The sequence below is a fragment of the Liolophura sinensis genome, chromosome 6 (assembly GCF_032854445.1).
Source record: "Liolophura sinensis isolate JHLJ2023 chromosome 6, CUHK_Ljap_v2, whole genome shotgun sequence".
NCBI lineage: Eukaryota > Metazoa > Mollusca > Polyplacophora > Chitonida > Chitonidae > Liolophura > Liolophura sinensis.
Genome location: NC_088300.1, coordinates 29,704,949 through 29,723,866, shown reverse-complemented (window position 1 = coordinate 29,723,866; position 18,918 = coordinate 29,704,949). Strand labels below are relative to the sequence as shown.

General features: G+C 37.8%; 2 protein-coding genes across 3 annotated transcripts in view; one reads left to right on the top strand and one right to left on the bottom strand.

Annotated features, from left to right (window-relative positions):
• Positions 1 to 1,418: 1,418 nt before the first annotated feature.
• Positions 1,419 to 11,193, bottom strand: LOC135466811 (BRO1 domain-containing protein BROX-like). The gene is made up of 11 exons (XM_064744512.1): positions 11,081 to 11,193; positions 8,299 to 8,499; positions 7,722 to 7,817; positions 7,376 to 7,448; positions 6,736 to 6,841; positions 6,262 to 6,351; positions 5,891 to 5,976; positions 5,367 to 5,448; positions 4,904 to 5,054; positions 4,207 to 4,381; positions 1,419 to 2,860 (listed from the first exon to the last, which is right to left on the bottom strand). The coding sequence occupies exons 1-11, from the start codon at positions 11,179 to 11,181 to the stop codon at positions 2,762 to 2,764; spliced, it is 1,260 nt and encodes a 419-aa protein (XP_064600582.1). The 5' UTR covers positions 11,182 to 11,193; the 3' UTR covers positions 1,419 to 2,761.
• A 124-nt stretch (positions 11,194 to 11,317) lies between these two features.
• LOC135468802 (cytoplasmic dynein 1 heavy chain 1-like) overlaps positions 11,318 to 18,918 on the top strand; it is a 73,177-nt gene continuing 65,576 nt past the window's right edge. Inside the window, exons 1-11 of one of the 2 annotated variants that reach the window (XM_064747228.1) lie at positions 11,318 to 11,636; positions 12,937 to 13,024; positions 13,478 to 13,651; positions 14,320 to 14,575; positions 15,236 to 15,422; positions 16,074 to 16,294; positions 16,543 to 16,593; positions 17,000 to 17,169; positions 17,572 to 17,728; positions 18,145 to 18,236; positions 18,473 to 18,689. In XM_064747228.1, coding sequence (XP_064603298.1) covers positions 11,399 to 11,636; positions 12,937 to 13,024; positions 13,478 to 13,651; positions 14,320 to 14,575; positions 15,236 to 15,422; positions 16,074 to 16,294; positions 16,543 to 16,593; positions 17,000 to 17,169; positions 17,572 to 17,728; positions 18,145 to 18,236; positions 18,473 to 18,689 — 1,851 coding nt within the window. In that variant the 5' untranslated portion in view covers positions 11,318 to 11,398. Of the gene's footprint in view, positions 11,637 to 12,030; positions 12,046 to 12,936; positions 13,025 to 13,477; positions 13,652 to 14,319; positions 14,576 to 15,235; positions 15,423 to 16,073; positions 16,295 to 16,542; positions 16,594 to 16,999; positions 17,170 to 17,571; positions 17,729 to 18,144; positions 18,237 to 18,472; positions 18,690 to 18,918 lie in introns of those variants that run through there. The other variant, XM_064747229.1, reaches the window with a different exon arrangement.

Here is an 18,918-nt window from a genome sequence, read left to right as displayed (position 1 = left end):
CTTTCACAAGTAAGAATCACTTGCAACACTTGATTCAAGCACTGCACAAGAACCATTGTGTGGGGCAGTTTCCACATTTGACCTTGCCATACCAGCTAATGGAACACTTGTGACCTTGAAATGGTGCCAAGGGTGCACGTCACAGATCTTTCCAGTTACAGATTGAGCATTTCTCTGTTAGGACCTGTCCTAAGGTTCAAGATTGATAAAATGAATGTATGTATGTATGTATGCATGTATGCTTCAGGTTTTAGATTGTGCTTGACAATTTTTTAGTCATATGATGACGAGGTGTCGCTATGTTTGTATGCATGCACTGTGTCTTCTTGCGGCACGGCAAGTCCATATCACCACAGTGCAGCTGCCAGTGAAGTATAATGCCAAAGACACCAGACATGACCCCACCACACAGTCAAACTATGCTGACACTCGCTAAACTAGTCCTATTTCCCTACTCTAATCTATCAGAGCTGAGCCCAAATGAGGAAGCAACAAGTACCATTTTTAAAGTCTTTGGCATGAACTGACCCAGATTTCTTGATAAAATGAAAAAAATACCTCAGGTGAGTGTCTAAATATGCTGCAACAAATAACTTCATTTGAAGTATATTTTATAAGTGAATTATTAAACAAAAATCAGTTACTTTCAGTTGACAATAAAGTCTTTATTAAGTTATTTGTGAATGTTCACGTACATACATATCTACATATTTACCATTCCTTCCTGAAGCCAGATCCTACTTTTTAATCAAAATAAGGCCAGGCAAAAAATGAATATAAGCGATGAAAACTGTCATGTAGATCGGGCACATTAACTTTACAGCATCCAAATTGTTTATCAAATTAATCATGGCCTCATAAAACTGAATTATGAAAACATTAACAAACTGGATGTCATAAGTATTTCCTCAGACCCTGCATTTCTTGCCCAATAGTGAAGTGCTATCACAGTTAACTAATTCAGGGGTTGATAACCACTAAAACAGAACATTTAGAACCTGGGCTACTTTAAAAAGCTTCTTAAATGCCATGAGACATTACAAATTATTAATGCATCCCGGTAATAGTTTTTACATTCCAACAAATAAGAAAACTTCTAAAGAAGAGCGTCTAATACACATATACCAGTGTCCTTGTTAAAAAATAATAAGTAAAAAAAAAAAAACGCACCAAATCACTATCTAGTTACATATAAAAATACCTGCATGAGTAAAAAGGCACCTACATGTATACATTACATGCATCAATAAGACATTCAAACATTATTCTAACAACAGAAGTACAGACTTGATACAGAAACACTAAAGAAAATGGCACCATCCAGAAAGATGACATCTAGACGTGACTATATAAATTTAGTTAGAAAAAAAAAAATATATATATATATATATATATATACATATATAAATAAAAGTTGAGCATAGCCTGAAGAGTTTAGACATAAAACATTTCTTGTTCCATTTAAATACAGCCATCTTTTCATGTTTTTTGACAGATATGTTTGTATTCACTGTCAACCTTGTCAAATTCATCATGTAATCTTTGTAGAGATGAAATGTAGCATTGTACCCTTGAACTTGAAAATTTGGACACATTCACATAATTTAACAATGACTTTATAATAATGACATTAAAATATAGACAAGTACCTATACACGTCTTTATACATGCCAATCTAAACTTGCCTTTGTAAGCTACATTTATGGTTTTTGAAACTTAACCCCTGTGGTTGCTCATGATGTCTAGGAACTGACAACAAACACATTTAACTTTACAAAGATGTGTTAAATGACAATGAGTAAATGCTTTACAATTTGGGGAAAACATTGGATTAGTTCATAACAGACAGAACAGTATGCCAGAGCTGTGATTATATGAGAACTACACATTCTGACTAACTTACAAGTCAATATACAGTCAGATATACGCATAAGTGAATACAATTTCTTGTTCTCATATGTTTATAGCATTTACATTTTATTAATGGGCAAGTGAAGAGATATTTGTGTTGGATTATACAAAAGGTATCCATGTACATACAAACTGTTCCACCAAGTCTTTGGGAAGTTATCAGCCAAGTCAGCAAGTGTTACTTTCACACCTAAGCACAAGAGACCCAACTGACAATGCCCTCATTAAGCAGCTATCTTACAGTATGTAACATGCTGACAGTGTTAAGCTTTTGTATAAATCAAACTCTCATTGTTCAGCTTTCTCATATATCATACTGTCATTGTTAAAGGGATACGGAATAGATTCTGACTGGCTGGAGTGAGAGATAGGCAAGTTCAGGCTTTTGTTTTAAGTATGGCAGATTTATTCAAGCATGAGAAAAACTGGAGGGTTTAACCCATGAAACACTATCTCCCAGTGTCAGCCAATCAACATCGATTCTGTATTCCTTGAAGTTTTTGTACATATAATGCTGTCATTACCCATGTTTCAGCTTTCTTGTATATCATACCATCAGTTTTCCTATACATATATATAACATGCCGTCACTGTTTAATTATACTACATACACACATATGCCCAACTGTTCAGCTGTCATCTATAACATGCCTCACTCTTTAGCATTATTATATACACCTAATTAAAAACTTCTGCTTACATAAACACAACAATTTACAGATTTATATAATGTATAACATACAAGAAATAGCATACATTGGGGTGTTGGTGGACAAATACATTTTTATATACACTTGTTGGTTAGATGATAAGCAACCCAAACCAATACAGGAACTCACATGGTCACACATTATGATATGACACAGCCACTACTCGTGTTCGGATCTTTATCACTCATGGGGTATTCCTTCTCTTTCACTGGTGGCAAAGTTTGTTCCTTCTCTGGTTTCTGTGAAAATAACAAAAAGAACAAGATGACAAGAATATTCTTTAACTATTTCAAAAAATTAAACAAAAAATATTAGTACCTGAAGTTTACTTCTTGTTAAAAATAAACATAAAAATGCTTTATATGGCTGTGTATGTGTTATAGCTGCAAAAGGGCTAACATTTTAATATATGACACAACTTTTATCACTATGGCCACCCCCTGATCTGTTTTGTCATGTTTCCAGTTTGTTTAACCTAAGACTAATAAATATAACATATTAATCCCAGGTTTAACAATTGTTAATCATTAACTTGCAACTCAGAGGTTTGGACCATGCTGTTCCCAATATGTCCAAACTGTACATCACTCAAATAAGGTTTCCCTAAACCTGATGCACTTCTGACTCTATGTCACCTTACTGAAAACTAATTACAAAGGCCACGGTAATACTGTTATTAGTTTTATTTCTTCATCGAAAAGAAAAAATAAAAATGACCCCCCACACAAGTTGTCTTTCAATGTAGTAATAATGCAGTACCTTTCCATGGTGTAATCCTTACATTACATTATCTTTACATTAGAAAAGACATTACATTAGACTGTATTTTTTCACATAAAAGGCGAATGCATTTTAGTCAACTATTCTGATCTTATCACTGTGAGAATGACATTCACGTGGACTGAGATGTGCCACTCTTCATCACTCTTCAGGATTCATGACCAACAAAGTAATGTGAAAACAGAATTACTTCATAATGGAAGGAGTGGGTGAGTGCTTGGGGTTTAATGTCGTTCTTATATAATGGAAGGAAATAATGGTTTTCGCTCCTTACAGCTTTGACAGCAAATGAGAACAGGTCAAACTCCAGGTTTTCACTGGCAAGAGTAGCTAACATGTCGTCAAAAAGGTAAGATAGAAAGAACTGAACAGATCTCAAATGACCAGAACAATGTATTTATACAATAGATGTTTACTGCTATACACAAGAATTTTGCACTTTATATGCTGATAGTCAGGTTTGTGGGTAGTGGAAACTGGAGTGCCCAGAGTATCGCAAATTCCTCAAATACACCATAACGACTCTCCATGTAATCTTCAGCATAGTTTCAGCATAGTTTGTTGTTCTTTTCAATTATTTCATTTCCAATACTATCTGAGCCATGTAATAACTGTATCTTTACAGAAGCCTACACTGATATCTGTCATTGGAACAAGTCAACTTATTATTAGAGGAAAGTTTTAATGTATCTATTTATTTTGCTGCTAATCAGCACATACACACCCTGAGCCAGTGAGGACCAGAGGGCAGTTTTAAATCTGTATTTTGATGAACATAACCTCAGGTTCACCCACACTGACTTACCTTTTCTTTCTCTCTGGGGTCAGGTTTGACAGCTGTCTTTGTATCCATCTTCTTGTAAACATCAATGCTCCATAATGGGCTAAGTGGAACAGGCTGGAACTCAACAGGGCTCACTAAGCCATAGGTGGGTTTCAGATCAAGCTGAGGTGGGTCAAACGGTACCTTATGGTGGTAACTGCAAAGACAAACACAATGTCAATACACAATATCCCAACAATGTACGCAATAAATTATGGTTTCATAAACCCTCATAAATCAAATGCTGAAGAGTCTTTGGTCATAAAAATATAAGAATGACACATATAATGCCAAACCACAATGATAGCATAAATATTAGGACAACTTTATAAAAAAGACAACTTTAAACAATAAAACTTTTTGTTTTTTTATTTATTTTCTTTTTCTTTCTCTCATAGGGATGGAGAAGCCTTCATGTCAAATACTTATAGCAATCATAAAGAAAAAAAAAACCAAACACTGAAACTATACTCTGGTAACTTCATCAGAAAAAATTAAGGAAGATAATATTTAACATTGCAAGTTTCTATACATCTGAAGCATGAGGGAAGATCAGATCTTTCTAACATGCTAAATTCTACATACAAGTTTCCATGAGCTTTCGACAATTGAAAAAATAAATAACAAAACTAGAGAAAACAAAAAGGTTGAAGCGGTAAGCTAATCCTGTAGCTCTTACATCAGTCCATTTTCTCGCTCGCACTTTTCCAGGGTTCTCTTAACGATGGGTCTAAGGCGTCTGAAGAAGATATGATTGAGAGGTCGTGCTGAAGTTCCTGGTCCCTTCTGAGTGCCGTATTCCTGTGCCAACCGTGAAGCCTGGTCATACACTGTCACAAACAAAACACTTAGCTACAGGTTCAACTTCAAACTGAACTCTAAAAGTGGAGATGTTTATTAGCACTCTAAGTTAACAAGATATCAGTGCATTTTCTTATAAATCTTCAAATAAGGTTTTTTTTCTTTTCTGGTTTCCTGCAACAGAGTTGAGATGTTCCATGATACTCCAGGTTAACCAGTTACCTGTGTATCTTCAAATATTCTTCCGCGGAATGCAACAATGACATGCTTATTGGTATCATAATTCTAATATTTATTTCAAAGCTGATACATGTAGTATGCTTAGCTTGTGTAACACTTACGCTTGACACTCTCTTGTAAACAACGAATAGCCTCCCCACACTTATCTTCAGCTAGAAGGGCTTCTCCATGAAAACTGTATGCCTGTAATTAGATAATACAAAGGTTCCATCATCATACGAGTAGTACTTTTATACTTAAATGCACTAAGACTTTAACAGCACTTATGATATTACATAAAATATCCCACAAAACCTTCTCATGACATTACTTTTCATTCCATTCCTGGTGAAAGCAATCGTGGTGCCATCACATCACAAAATTCAAACATTTGTAACCAATGTGTGAGACATCCTTTTGACTTCTTTACTGCTTATGATTGGTCAATTTCATGTTCCTTATTGACAGTTCAGAAAAGTTTATTAGTATTACTGGACTTATGTCTGATTTATCTTGAAACTGGAAGAAAAACATATTAATTCATATTACATGAGGGGTGTAATAAGATAAAAATCATCAACAGCCACAAACATAAATTCTTACTTAAAATTTCCCCGCATGATGTTTATACACAATGCTTACTTACATAAGACATGTAAAAGTCAGCCTTAAGAGCACAGTACTTCTTCCATTTGCCAACGGTTTTAGCATCCAAACTGGCTAGAGCATCATCTAAGTTAAAGAAAAAAACAGAATATTTATGAATCCATAATAAATACATGTACTTCACATTTTTGTCTGGAAGTGTACAAAAAGATGTTATCGCTAAGCAGAAAATATTTTTGTTTCCTTGATTGTAGCTTTATGACATACTGAGGCAGAGTTCAGTGAAAACCATCATCCAACAATGTGACCTGAAGTAATGGCATTATATGACAGCATTGCTGCCACAGTGGCATTAAACCATGATCATTCATTCCATCATTCAAGTAAGTTTTTTTTTATAAATGATCCTACCTGCCCTCCTGTATATCTGTGAGGTTTCATAAGCCAGGGCTGCCACCAAACTGGCTGAGTGTTTCAGTTCCATAGCTCTGGCCAGTGTTACTGGAAACAATTAGATGCATCATTAATCAATAATGCAAAAAAATAAAATACTAGCAAAAAAGACAGTAAAGACAGTTTTCTGACCATAATGATGCATAGAGGCTTGAACATTCACCTGCTCTGCAGAAATTATAATTATTTAGGTCATGATTCTACCTTTTGGCAGTTGACAAAAGTACCTGTCTTCAGTATTAACTAGAATTCCAGTGTAAGATACTACGTGTACACAAGTAGATCCTTCTCTCTAACTCAACACACACAGCTGACAAATCTCCCCACTTACAGCTGTGCATAAACCAGCAAAAGGTGGATTCAAGCATGAAAAATCAAAGGTCAAAGGTCGATCAACTACAATAAGAGAGATCCTTCAGCCAAATGACCCACCTTCTTGAGCCTCTGCTGTGCACTGGTTGATGTACGCATCCAGGATTCTGCTGTCTGTATCCACAGCACTGTCAACTGACTCTGCCAGTTTAGGTACAAGCTCAGTCTACAGGACAAATTACCATAGAACAAGCTCTGATAATCAAATTTTCATCAGTGATATACAGTAAATCAACTAACATTTCTCAGAATTATTTACAATTTCAGAGGCAAACAGAGGCCATAAAAATTATTCTTGATTTTGAACCTTACATTTTCCCAGTCAGATATGATACTACCTTCCTAAGAGATCTCAAAACAGCTTTCTAAGATTAATGAAACTGTGAGAATCAGGCAAAACGTGCAACACTGTCATGGGTAAAATTTTAGATCACTTTTTAATACATATACCAAACATTTATAAAGGCAAAAACTCTGAGGCTCCATCAGTTCCACATTATGCTACCGAAGTGTTTCAAGAAAAAACAATATGAAAAGCTAATTTTCAGTGGCACAGGTATATGTTTCTGACATCAAACAGTTCACAATGGCTAATGACCACTTTATCTTCACAACAAAGAACAACATATCAACACCCCCTAAGCCAAGACCATCGATACAATTTCAGTGAACAGGTCAATTTACAATGTACATGTATTACCTTCACATAAGTGAATATACCAGATGCTGTTCTGAGGCATTTGTGAACTTCTTTAGCCTCTTCCATATTAGGTCTGAAATGAAGCAAAAATAGGACAACACATGATGTGAGGACATTCAATTTTAAATCAAAAAGCGAACTGCATTGTAATAATTTTATATGATTCCTATTAACTATTCATTTTAACTTACTGTTTGATCATTTCCATGAAAATCACAGGCCATCAATCAATGACAACTAAAGAAAGTATTTCAAAGAAATTGGTACTTGGTGTCTTATAATATTACATGTTCATGTTTAATACATCTATCAAGTATCAGACTAAAAATGATATAAAAGTACTTACTCTTCTTTGGCAGCAATCTTAGCTGCATGTTTTGTGTACCACAAGGCCACATTTATCAACATTGACACATGTTCAAAGACTGCATCCTCTGCCTCTCTACAAATGACAAAGAATATTGTTAATATTGACAATGTTAGTGTAGCAAAATGTAGTCATATTAGTTATCTTTACTAATACATACGTGCACGTTGCCATCATTCTCTCTTGAGTTAAAACACATGAGACTCAGTTAAACTTTAACAGTATATTTAATAAGTGCAACTGAGGAGTTAATAATAGAATAAATAAATGTATGTATTTACCAGTAACACTTTACTGACTTACCTTTCATCAAACATGGCAATGCCAACAATGAAATTCATACATACATGTATACGTGTATAGAACATGCTATACAGTTTCATATGTTCTAACCTAAATTTTTTAATCCACTGATAAATAAATGCAATTTTCTCCCGATAATAACTGAATATGAACTGAATTTGTCCCATCAACTTTTACAAAGAAATGGGAAAAATCAGATGTGAATTGGTCAGTACAGAACGCTGCAGATTTGTTAAAATGTTTGTACATGTACCTTGTGGCATTTCCAAGAAGACTGTCAGTCCAGCGAAACTTGATGATTCTTCTTAGTTTGTTTTCAGGTTCATCTCCAAAAGGCATATAAAGTCCCTGGAGTAGTGCCGCATAATCATTTATGGTGGTCTCAATTGAATGGGCATCGTGATTTGGGTCAGTCAGGTACTCTAGAAGTTTATTTCTATGCTGCCGCAAATCACTGAAAAGTAAGAAGATTTTTAGCACAAGTCAAGAGTGCTGACATTATTCTGTACTATTCAACGTAAACCGAAAACAAGCTCATGCTTCCTTTCTGGCCCTAAGTGTATTTATTTATGTATTTGATTGGTGGTTTACACCGTACTCAAGAATATTTCATTTGAATATTTATGGTAGGAGGAAAGCGAGCAGAGCCCAGGGGAAACCCACGACCATCCCCCTGGCCATAAGTGGGAAGGTCTTCCAGCAACCTCCGGATGGTCATGGGTTTCCCCTGGGCTCTATTCGGTTTCCTCCCACCATAATGCTGGGTGACGTTGCATAAGAGAAATATTCTTGAGTGCGACATAAAACACCAATCAAAAAAATAAATAAACTGAAAACAGTAACTTTAGAAGATCATTGTCAAGATGTCTTTCAGCTTCTGAGGGGTGGTTCATGGACATGACGTGAAAGTGTTTCAACTGTCACTAACTGTCAAGGTGACTAACTGTCAAGGTGACAGTTAGTGACAGTTGAAAATAAGCAGTTGAAAACATACGTACTGCTGTTTTGTCAGTACCGCGTTCATTGAAGACCTCTAGTCCACCGATACTGCATATATGTACAGCATACGCTGAAAGGTTTGTCACTAAATTGCCAAAGGTTTGGTAGTTTAGCCCAGGTACTCCAGTTTCCTCCACCAATAAATCTGACTCCATAGTATAAGTGAAAAATTCTTGCATATATGGCATTAAACAACACCAAAACAAGGCACCCTCCTGGAACAGACTGCAAACATTAGCCTGTTCACATTCAAGCTAAAGGAGAAGAAAAATTAAATATCACACAAAGAGTATGCTTTTCCTCCCAGGTGCATGCCATAAAAAAAATTCTAATATGTACCTCAAGATGACAAATTATAAATAAAGTCAGCACCAAAATCCACTGTGGGCGACTCCATTTTGCCCACGAGTCTTCTGTGTTGGGAGGAGAATTGCCGTCGGAAACCGCCGAAGTGCAGTTCGTACATTTCCGGTTGAACTCTTCTTCCCAGAAGGTAGCGAACAGTACAGTTTGTTTTTCACTTGACGATTGGGAAACCGAAATGTTGGACCTAGGTTCTGAGTTTACACAAACAATCTGGCAGCTTTAACAACTCTCACCAGCTGAGAGGCAACATAACCCCAGCATAAATTACAGGGTGTTAAAGACTGAGGACACGATGAACTCAGCAATTCATGCCAACTTTGCCAGACTTTACATGTATGGCAAGGATAAATCGCAAAATTATGCAGCAGGCACCACCTGCTCTTGTGCTCACCAAATGTGCTCTTTTCAGGCTATAGTGTCATTGTTTTAGGTTTTCTTCTCCTTTAAAGAATAAATGTGGAGAAAAATAAATATTAAACATTTATAAATAATGATGACTTTATTTAACTGAACTAGTCACCAGGTAATTCAGTGAGCTAAGTGATCTCCCTCCTTTTTTAACATTCTGACATTTACCTTGTCAGTCGAATACCAACCAAATGAATGTCAGAAATATAACATGTGATGGAAGTACATTTAAAAATTACATGAAACGCTTTGGTTTTATTTCGTAATGTGCAGATTATCATGTGTTATAACACACAACAGTAAAAACAAATTTTTCAAATTTCACCTTGGAGGGTAAAAATGGCTTCAAATAACAGTTTTCTTAAGACCCCATGGTCAGTCCAGAAATTAAGAAGTTTGAGGCCTTGACGTCAATGGTGATCCCTGTTTAAAAAGAAGGCTGTGGGGGTCAGATCAAAAACGGGTCTGGTCAAATGGTGGGGAGGTGTGGGGAACAAGCTGAATGGGGGAGGATGTGGGGGCGCGGAGGACGTGCCAAGCTGGTTTGGCGAAGCCATGCAGTATCTGTGTGCATGTCACCTTGCCCACAGTGTAGTCACACAGCTCGAGGCACTTCGAGGGTGTTCACCGAGTTCTGAGCAAGATCGAGGATAACATAATTTCTGAAAAAATATGACTGTTGACGAAAAATATGCATAATATTGAAGGGTAATTGACAGGTATAAAAATACCCCCAAATGAAGTTCTTTTTTTACAAAAATTCCAGGGAATAATTTTCTTGATTTGGCATAGAAATATAATCTTTGTTTTATAGTTCCTTTTCCTGTATTCTTTAACTTTGCTGAATTAGTCACCAGGTGCAAGGCAAAAGTTGAAACATGAACAAGACAGAAGCAACAAAACCAACACCTTATTTGTCAAGGGCATATTTACATGAGCAAAGACCTCTGAAACGCGAATGATTGAGCGAGTCTTTGCTCACTTTTAATTTTAGTTAAGCGATTACTTTAATTAGTAAAACTCAGGCCATTTGAAAATATGCCTCGTTCAACTTGATCAACACAAATTTTAAAACTTCATTCTAATCGGACAACGAAAATCCACTTGCCTTGCTGTTCTAGACGAATATTTGTTAATTTACGTGATTCATCAGCAAGTGACAGAAAGAATATCTGAGTGATGTCTGCATGTGACAACATCATCAAAGACAAGTTCAACATACCCCGACTCAAACCTTTATCATACATCATTACAAATATTACCTGAATATTTTTCTCGTCTTTTCATTTGTTGATACCCCTCTTAGTTCGAATGTCAAAGGAGTTGTTGCTTTTAAAGGATTTCGGTGAAACCAGTATGCCATGATTATTTTCTGACAATGTTATCGCTAACGCGCGCCACCTGTTACAGGAAGTGATCTGCGAGGGGAAGTAACTTTCACTTGTCATTTCATTGCATGACTCACGAGCAAAGGGCCCGGATACTGCGGCAGCCATCTTTCTTACCGACATCAGACAGCGATGATGTGGTAGATTTGGATGCTGCATTTTCACCTGTGAAGGCCAACGCAAGCATCCAGAATGTCTGAAGCTGGGGAACCAGAAGCCCAGTCTGCCCCAGTTGCCCAGGCAATTGCAGACATTTCGACATTTTCAGCCTATGTCTCCCGACTTGTCGCCTCCCTGTTGGAAGAAGCCGATTCGGCTTCCCCGGCTTTCAAGGCGGCTGTCGAGGACCCGACCAACCAGGAGAAAATCCGAAAATTCCTGAGTGATTCTCAGGCACCGGCTTTGCTTGTTCAGAGATCCTCAAGCAAAGGTATAATCCTTGGTGTTTTCACACAATTAACCAAGTGTTAGATGGTTATTATGCAAAAGCAGAGAACAAAAATGAAATAGACACTGATACCAGTACCAGTACCAGTAATATACTGCTAACATTAGCCCAAAGCTAAGTTGGACGTTCACCGTAACACCTAGCTTTGCTCATATGGACTTCCATGTGGACAATTTCACTAAAAAAAAAACCTGGCTCTAATGCTACCATATTTTTTTTTGTCCACCGATCCCCTGATACGAACAAACCGTAAACATGTCGGAGCTGGCATCGGTAAACCATCTTTAAACAGTGATCCAGCCGTTCAAACTGTTGAATCGGGCAAAACAAACTACCATCTGCCATGTTTGGGATTTTTTGTACCAAGAACGACTAATCAATGATCGCTGAGGTAAATAACATAATGCACACGTAATGCCACTCGAAACTGTGACTCTGTGATCCTAAAAATGCGTATTTGATGAAATTAATCCAGTTACCGTTCACGCGGCACAAATAAACTGGCTCAAACACTGAATGGGCTTTCAGAAATGGGTTTAAAGCCACATTCCTAGCAGGGGCAAATAAACCAGATTGAATGCCTCCGCTTTGCATTCACACAGACAACGTCAAACTGGTTCAAAGCCACTTTTGCATTTAAAGCAGCTTAACTTCCCCCATGTGAACAGGATTAAAAGACTACCAACAGATCTTCTAACACATACTACCAAAATATGCCTATAGGATGGCCAATAAATCTTTTGCTAAGCGGCAGAATAAACCTTGTTAGACACAGGCTCTCTGAGTGATAGAGGGAGACACTGTTTAACCAACAATCTTGAAAAAAAAAAAAAAATCTTGACCTTCCTTTAAGTAGATATGACAGATTGGCCACTCAACTTGGGCTCACTCCAGAAGCCACACTCGAGTTGGGACAAGTCAGGTTGTGACACAGTTCTCATTGTATACCAGTGTTACAATGGTTGGTAAGGCTTATATTGCCTCTCAGTGAATGATTTTTAATCAGCCATCCTTCAGGCAGCATTTAGTCGCATACGTATGGTCAGTATGCAGTATCATGGTATGCAGACACATATGTAATACAGGCCCTAACTGAGCAATTTCACACATCATTCAAATGTGAATCCTTTGGAATATTTATAATGATTGTCCTATCATGTATTGAAGTAATTTGGAAACCTTTCTGTATCACCTGTATCAAAACGCTGTAGTGAACTCCGATTATTTCAGGTGGTCATGGTCATTATTTTGTCCACTAATTGTGTCTTTTGTACCATTTCAGATGAAGAAGTATCTGAGGCAGAGAGTGAGACTAGCCTCTCTTATCTCATATCCACAGATGTCCACTTTTCCAGCAGTAAAATCACCAGGTCAGTGAGCTAGGATAGGTCTTAAGGTCTCATTTATGTTAGAATTATGTTGTGGCTTGGTTGCCTGTTAAGGAAATGTAAAGTAAACTGTAAATCACTCACAGGCCTGTAAAAATGTCAAACTTTCAGAAGGATGTAAAGGCTATAAAATGACAATGTTTGATGCTAGCACTGATAAGAAATTATTCAAACTCACAAAAACTCTAGAGAATGGATCAGAATCAAACAAAATATGTCATTTGAAAAAAAGCTTAACTTTATATGTAGTAGAGGAACTCTGGTCACATGCCCCTTATATCTTCCTGATGTTATCAGTTATGTTTATACATAGTTTTTTGATACTTCTCAGACATCCAGAATGTAAACATACTGGTAACGTATGTTGTATGTCTTAAAACATTTCTGTTCGTGAACTGGTATTCTGTGATAGATTTTCTTCTTGTTTCTATGCAGCCTGGTGCTCATTAAGCGTGGACAAGTGGTGGAAGCTGACAAATCCATGTCCTCGCAGGTGCGAGTGATGAACTTCAGTGATGGCTCTCCATTTGAGACTCTCCATTCATATGTTAGTAATGCTGTGGCTCCTTTCTTCAAGTCCTACATCAAGGAGACTGGCAAAGCAGAAAGGTAGTCCTTCCCAGTCAACAGTTGTTTTCTGTCTTAACATATCATCAACTGATAATCATGTAGAAAAGTAGAAAAGATTAGAATATAAAGGAGGTTGTAGAAATTTGCAGACATAATGTATAATTAAAACTGGAATAACTCCTTTGTCAAAACATTTACATAATGTATTTAGTATGGTAGAAAAGGAAAGAACAATTTTCATCATTTAGGGTCGGTGTCCAATGTTATAGATACAATACAAAAATTCTTCATTGGCTCAGACAGGTCAAGTTTTTGGCTTTGTGTCCTGTGACTTTTGGGAAATCTTGTGTTCACTTTCAGACCTCGCCGATTTAGCTCTGGCTTTAAGTGAAGAGATGGTTTATCCTTTAAATGTGACCACTGTCCTATAAGCAAGCAATTCGTGAGCATGGCATTAAATGCCAATGGGGTTGTCTGTGGCAGAGGTGGTCAGCATGCCAGCGAGGTGCAATGACTCATGCTGGCTTTCTCTCTGGCCATATGTGGGAAGGTCTGCCAGCAACATGCGGATGGTCATGGTTTTCCTCTGGGCTATGCCTCTTTTTTTTCTTCCACCATAATGTGGACTACTGTCGTATAAGTGAAAGATTCTTGAGTACAGTGTAAAACACCAGTCAGATAAATAAATCAGTATTGGCCTGTTACAGAGATGGAGATAAAATGGCACCCACCGTGGAGAAAAAGATTGCCGAGTTAGAGTTAGGGCTGCTTCACCTGCAGCAGAACATTGACATCCCTGAGATCACCCTGACCGTACATCCAGCAGTGTCTGCCATGATCAAGAAGTGTGCAGAAGAAGGCCGAAAACCTAATGTGGAGGAGTTCGGGGACAAAGTGGAGGATGCCCAGTTCCTTAATGCGCTACAGAGTGGAGTTAACAGATGGATTAGGGAAATCCAGAAGGTAGGAGATCAAAAGGTCTGGCACACCTAAGACACCTTTACTGCAACGTCACAACATTCAGATTTTTGTGGCAAATCAATCAGTTCCTTTAACAGTAGTAGTGCTGATCAGAAGGAAAGCACATGTAATATGAGAAAAAGTGGAACACCCAGTTTTACATCCTGTGTATAGAGCTTTAGCTTTTATTTGTCTTCTTTATAGCACATGTATTGCGAATAATTGTGCTTTGTATAGTGGCCAGAACTGGGACCCTTGTGGTCAGTGTATATAGCAAAAGAGATTTCCAAGAGATTTTTTTATTGACCTCAATCATGCACCTGACCTGAAACAGGGGCACTGGAATACTATTATAATGCATGGTAGAGTGCTGTAGTTATCATTCAGCTGTTTGAATTCAACATCAATGTACAGAAATAGGCAAACATACAATGTTAGATCTCACTGGTACACAATAGAGTTGAAATTTTGTTTCATAGCAAGATGCATAAAACAGATTTGTCCAGTTCAGTACAAACTCTGGCGCACTATGATAGGTACTTGAAGATATTAGCAGTTATCTCCAATTTTGCATTAGGACAGTGCAAATGTTATGATCTCTTGAACACTGAAGGGCCAGTTTAAAATTGGTAATACATGTATTTTGTGTTGTGTTCTGAACAGGTGACAAAGCTAGACCGTGACCCAGGCTCAGGTACTGCCCTGCAGGAGATCAGCTTTTGGCTGAACCTGGAGAGAGCCTTACTGAGGATACAGGAGAAACGAGAGAGCCCTGAGATCTCCTTAACACTGGACATTCTCAGACTGGGCAAGAGGTTTCACGCCACTGTCAGTTTTGATTCTGACACAGGTCAGTTGCATAATGGATCCAGGTTTACTCAGTATTATATGTGATTTGTTCACTAGTATATATTTACAAACTTCATGACTAGTTATTATGGGAAAAATCCTGATCATTCATCTACCCACTTGGAAAGAGTTCTTGCAATGACATGATTCAAACTCATAAACGTTATTAGTATCAGTAGAAGCTTCCTTTAGACAGATAAAAAGTAAATGTTGAAATCACATATTACTAAGCCATGACTTAGTCGTTTGTCTTGTCAAATCATTGAGTATGACTGCTATCTCTATGAAAATTACAGCTTATTTTATCAATCTTGCAGTGAAGGGAGGGAAGCGCTTGTACATCCAAATTTCATATGAAAAAGTTCCTTATTGTTGATTTAAATGAAAAGCATGCATTTGCTTGACCCATCCAACTAATACTCTCTGATGCGGTCGGTGTAAGTTCAAGTCCAGTTCATGCTGGCTTCCTCTTCTGTCATACGTGGGAAGGTCTGTCAGCAACCTGTGGATGGTCGTGGGTTTCTCCTGGGCTCTGCCAGGTTTCCACCCACCATAATGCTTGCAGTCGACGTATAAGTGAAATATTCTTGGGTACGGGGTAAAAACACCAATCAGATAAATAAATACTCAGTGAACATTAACCGTTATCTAGGTTTGAAGCAGGCCATGGCCACAGTGAACAACTACAACCCTCTGATGAAGGATTTCCCACTCAATGACCTGCTGTCTGCCACTGAGCTGGACAAGATCAGACAGGCTGTCCAAGCCATCTTCAGTCACCTTAGGAAAATCCGCAACACCAAGTACCCCATCCAGAGAGCTCTGCGTCTGGTAGAGGCCATCTCCAGGGATCTCAGCTCACAGCTGCTTAAGGTATATGACATGATCATAGACAGACAGATAAATTTTTTGTAAGATACTGAAAAAGCTTATAATAGTTATAGCTACTGTAACCATTTCACAATTTTTATTATTCTGACAAAGCAGGTTCTTTAGCAATGTTTTTTGCCCCCAACATGTTTGAAACCTTTTTCGAAACGCAAAATTTTCATGGATAAATATTTTGGAAGAGTGGACTTATTTGCATGTTATTTCAGCAAGGACTTCTTCATATATTGTAGGTGCTGGGTACCCGTCGACTGATGCATATTCCATATGATGAGTTTGAGAAGGTGAGGCCATTGCGTGTTTGTGTTCTTACCAAATGGTCCTTTTTAAAGGACGCAATGTTTAGCAAAGTATTCCATTACATAATGCTAATATTTGAATTCCAGTTGGGAAGGGAACCTGTTGTTAAGCCCTATAAGGGGGTGCTTGTAAAAAGTGGGACCTCAAGCCATTGTTTGTTGCAAAATAACTACGATAAGTTTCTGGTAAAATGGCTTTAAAGGGACATCATTATTTGCGGCAAAATCAGCAGAATGACGATGGTCCTGCTGCCGGGCACTTGCTGTCCCTATTAAAAATGACCATTAATGTCTGTTTTCAGCTACTAATGCTTCACAATTTTATGTAGATTGCAGTTATATGCAGTTAAATTCAATATTAAATTGGTTGTGGCCCATTTTCCCATTCTAGGTGATGTCTGCCTGCTTTGACGTGTTTGGGATGTGGGACGATGAGTATGACCGTCTCCAGGGCTTGCTGAGAGACTTGCTGAAGAAGAAGAGGGAAGAGCACCTGAGGATGGTGTGGAGGGTCAACCCTGCTCACAAGCGTCTCCAGGCCAGGCTGGATCAGATGAGGAAGTATGTCGCGAGTGATAGACTTAGGACCATGAACACAGCATTATCTGCCTTATATCTCTATATCAATATGTGTAGTAATGAGTAGTTCTAAAAATAGATACAGAATTGCACTTTTGATTTTGGCTGTAGTACTTGTAATATAAGGTATATTAAATGACCTAGGTGGCTCATTGACATAGATACTTACTGCACTTGCTAGATATACTGGTCAGGGCCTTGATCAATGAAATCGCAATTCGAATTCAGCGCGTGCTGTGTGATCCGCGGCTTTAAAGTCAAGAGGTATGTCAGGTACTTGGTGAATATCAGATGAACAAAATAACTGAATATGTGATTTGATAAACAGTCTTAAGTGTTCAGTCAGTTCCACTGTTTCTCAGATCATCCCTTGTTCTCCTGTAGGTTCCGTCGTCAGCATGAACAGCTACGCCAGGTGATAGTGCGGGTGTTGCGCCCCACAACTTCCCCTGCCGGCCGTGCCGGTACTCCCTCAGCTGATGAGCCTCAAAAGAAGTTAGAGCCTCTGGTGGATGAAGCTGCTGATGCCAATGCCATTGAGGTAACAATCTAATGGTTGAATAATACGTGTGCTTCCATCTTTCAAAAGAAACATTGACTTTGAGATTCACATCAAACATTGAGTTCATGTCATGCAGTGATCACCTGAGCATTTTGAAATTTTGTCTTCTAATTCTTAATTAAACTCTTCATCAGTTGAATGATGTACTGTGTATGTTCATGTTTAAAATAGATTGATGGGCTGGAAAAAGGTTTACCCTATGTACACCTTTCCTTTCATCAATTTCGTCACAGTATGGCTGGAAAACTGCTGGAATGGCATTAAGCCATAATCATTCATTCCTTTCATCAGTAATACTTCTGGTTTAAATGTGACATTTTATGTCCTCCTACTTCATGAGAGGCCTACACTAAAAAATCCAAAAATGAAATAAAAGTAAATTTTTTTTTGGACAGGAGGTGAACCTAGCCTACGAGAATGTGAAGGTAGTGGATGGGCTGGATGTGAGTAAAGAAGGGACAGATGCCTGGGAGGGAGCCATCAAGAGGTACAGAATTGCACTTAACCTTAACTGTGTTAAGCTCATGTATTTTAAAACGTGATCTATTTGTGTCGGCTTACATTCAAGTTCGTCTTACATTAATAAGCTTTTTTCTAACTTCTGTCTTAGTATGAATTTTTAAATCAGATTGAACAAAACGGAAAATTTCCTTGCAGTTGTGTCAGTCTATACGTTTTTAAATTTCAGTGCGATGCAGCTAATTGATCTTTTCTGATGTTTAGATATGAAGAGCGGATAGATCGTGTTGAGACCCGAATCACCGCCAGACTGCGTGACCAGTTAGGGATTGCTCGCAATGCCAATGAGATGTTTCGCATATTTTCCCGATTCAATGCACTCTTTGTGCGCCCACACATCCGAGGAGCTATCCGAGAATACCAGACACAGCTAATTCAGCGTGTGAAAGATGACATTGAGTCTCTGCATGAGAAGTTCAAGGTTTGTTTATCCTATATGCCAAGCATAAGTTGGTCAGGAATTTCTTCCTAACCCTAAATTCATCAATCAGTTTAATGCCACAAAGCCAATAATTCAGCCACATTGTGATGACAAAGCAAGTTTGACTTTAAAAAAAATGTCAACAATAAAATAAATCCAGAGGATTTCGTTTTTGCTATTTATTGAAGTTGTGGCACCAACTTTATGCCTTTGACAAAAGTACTGTTGA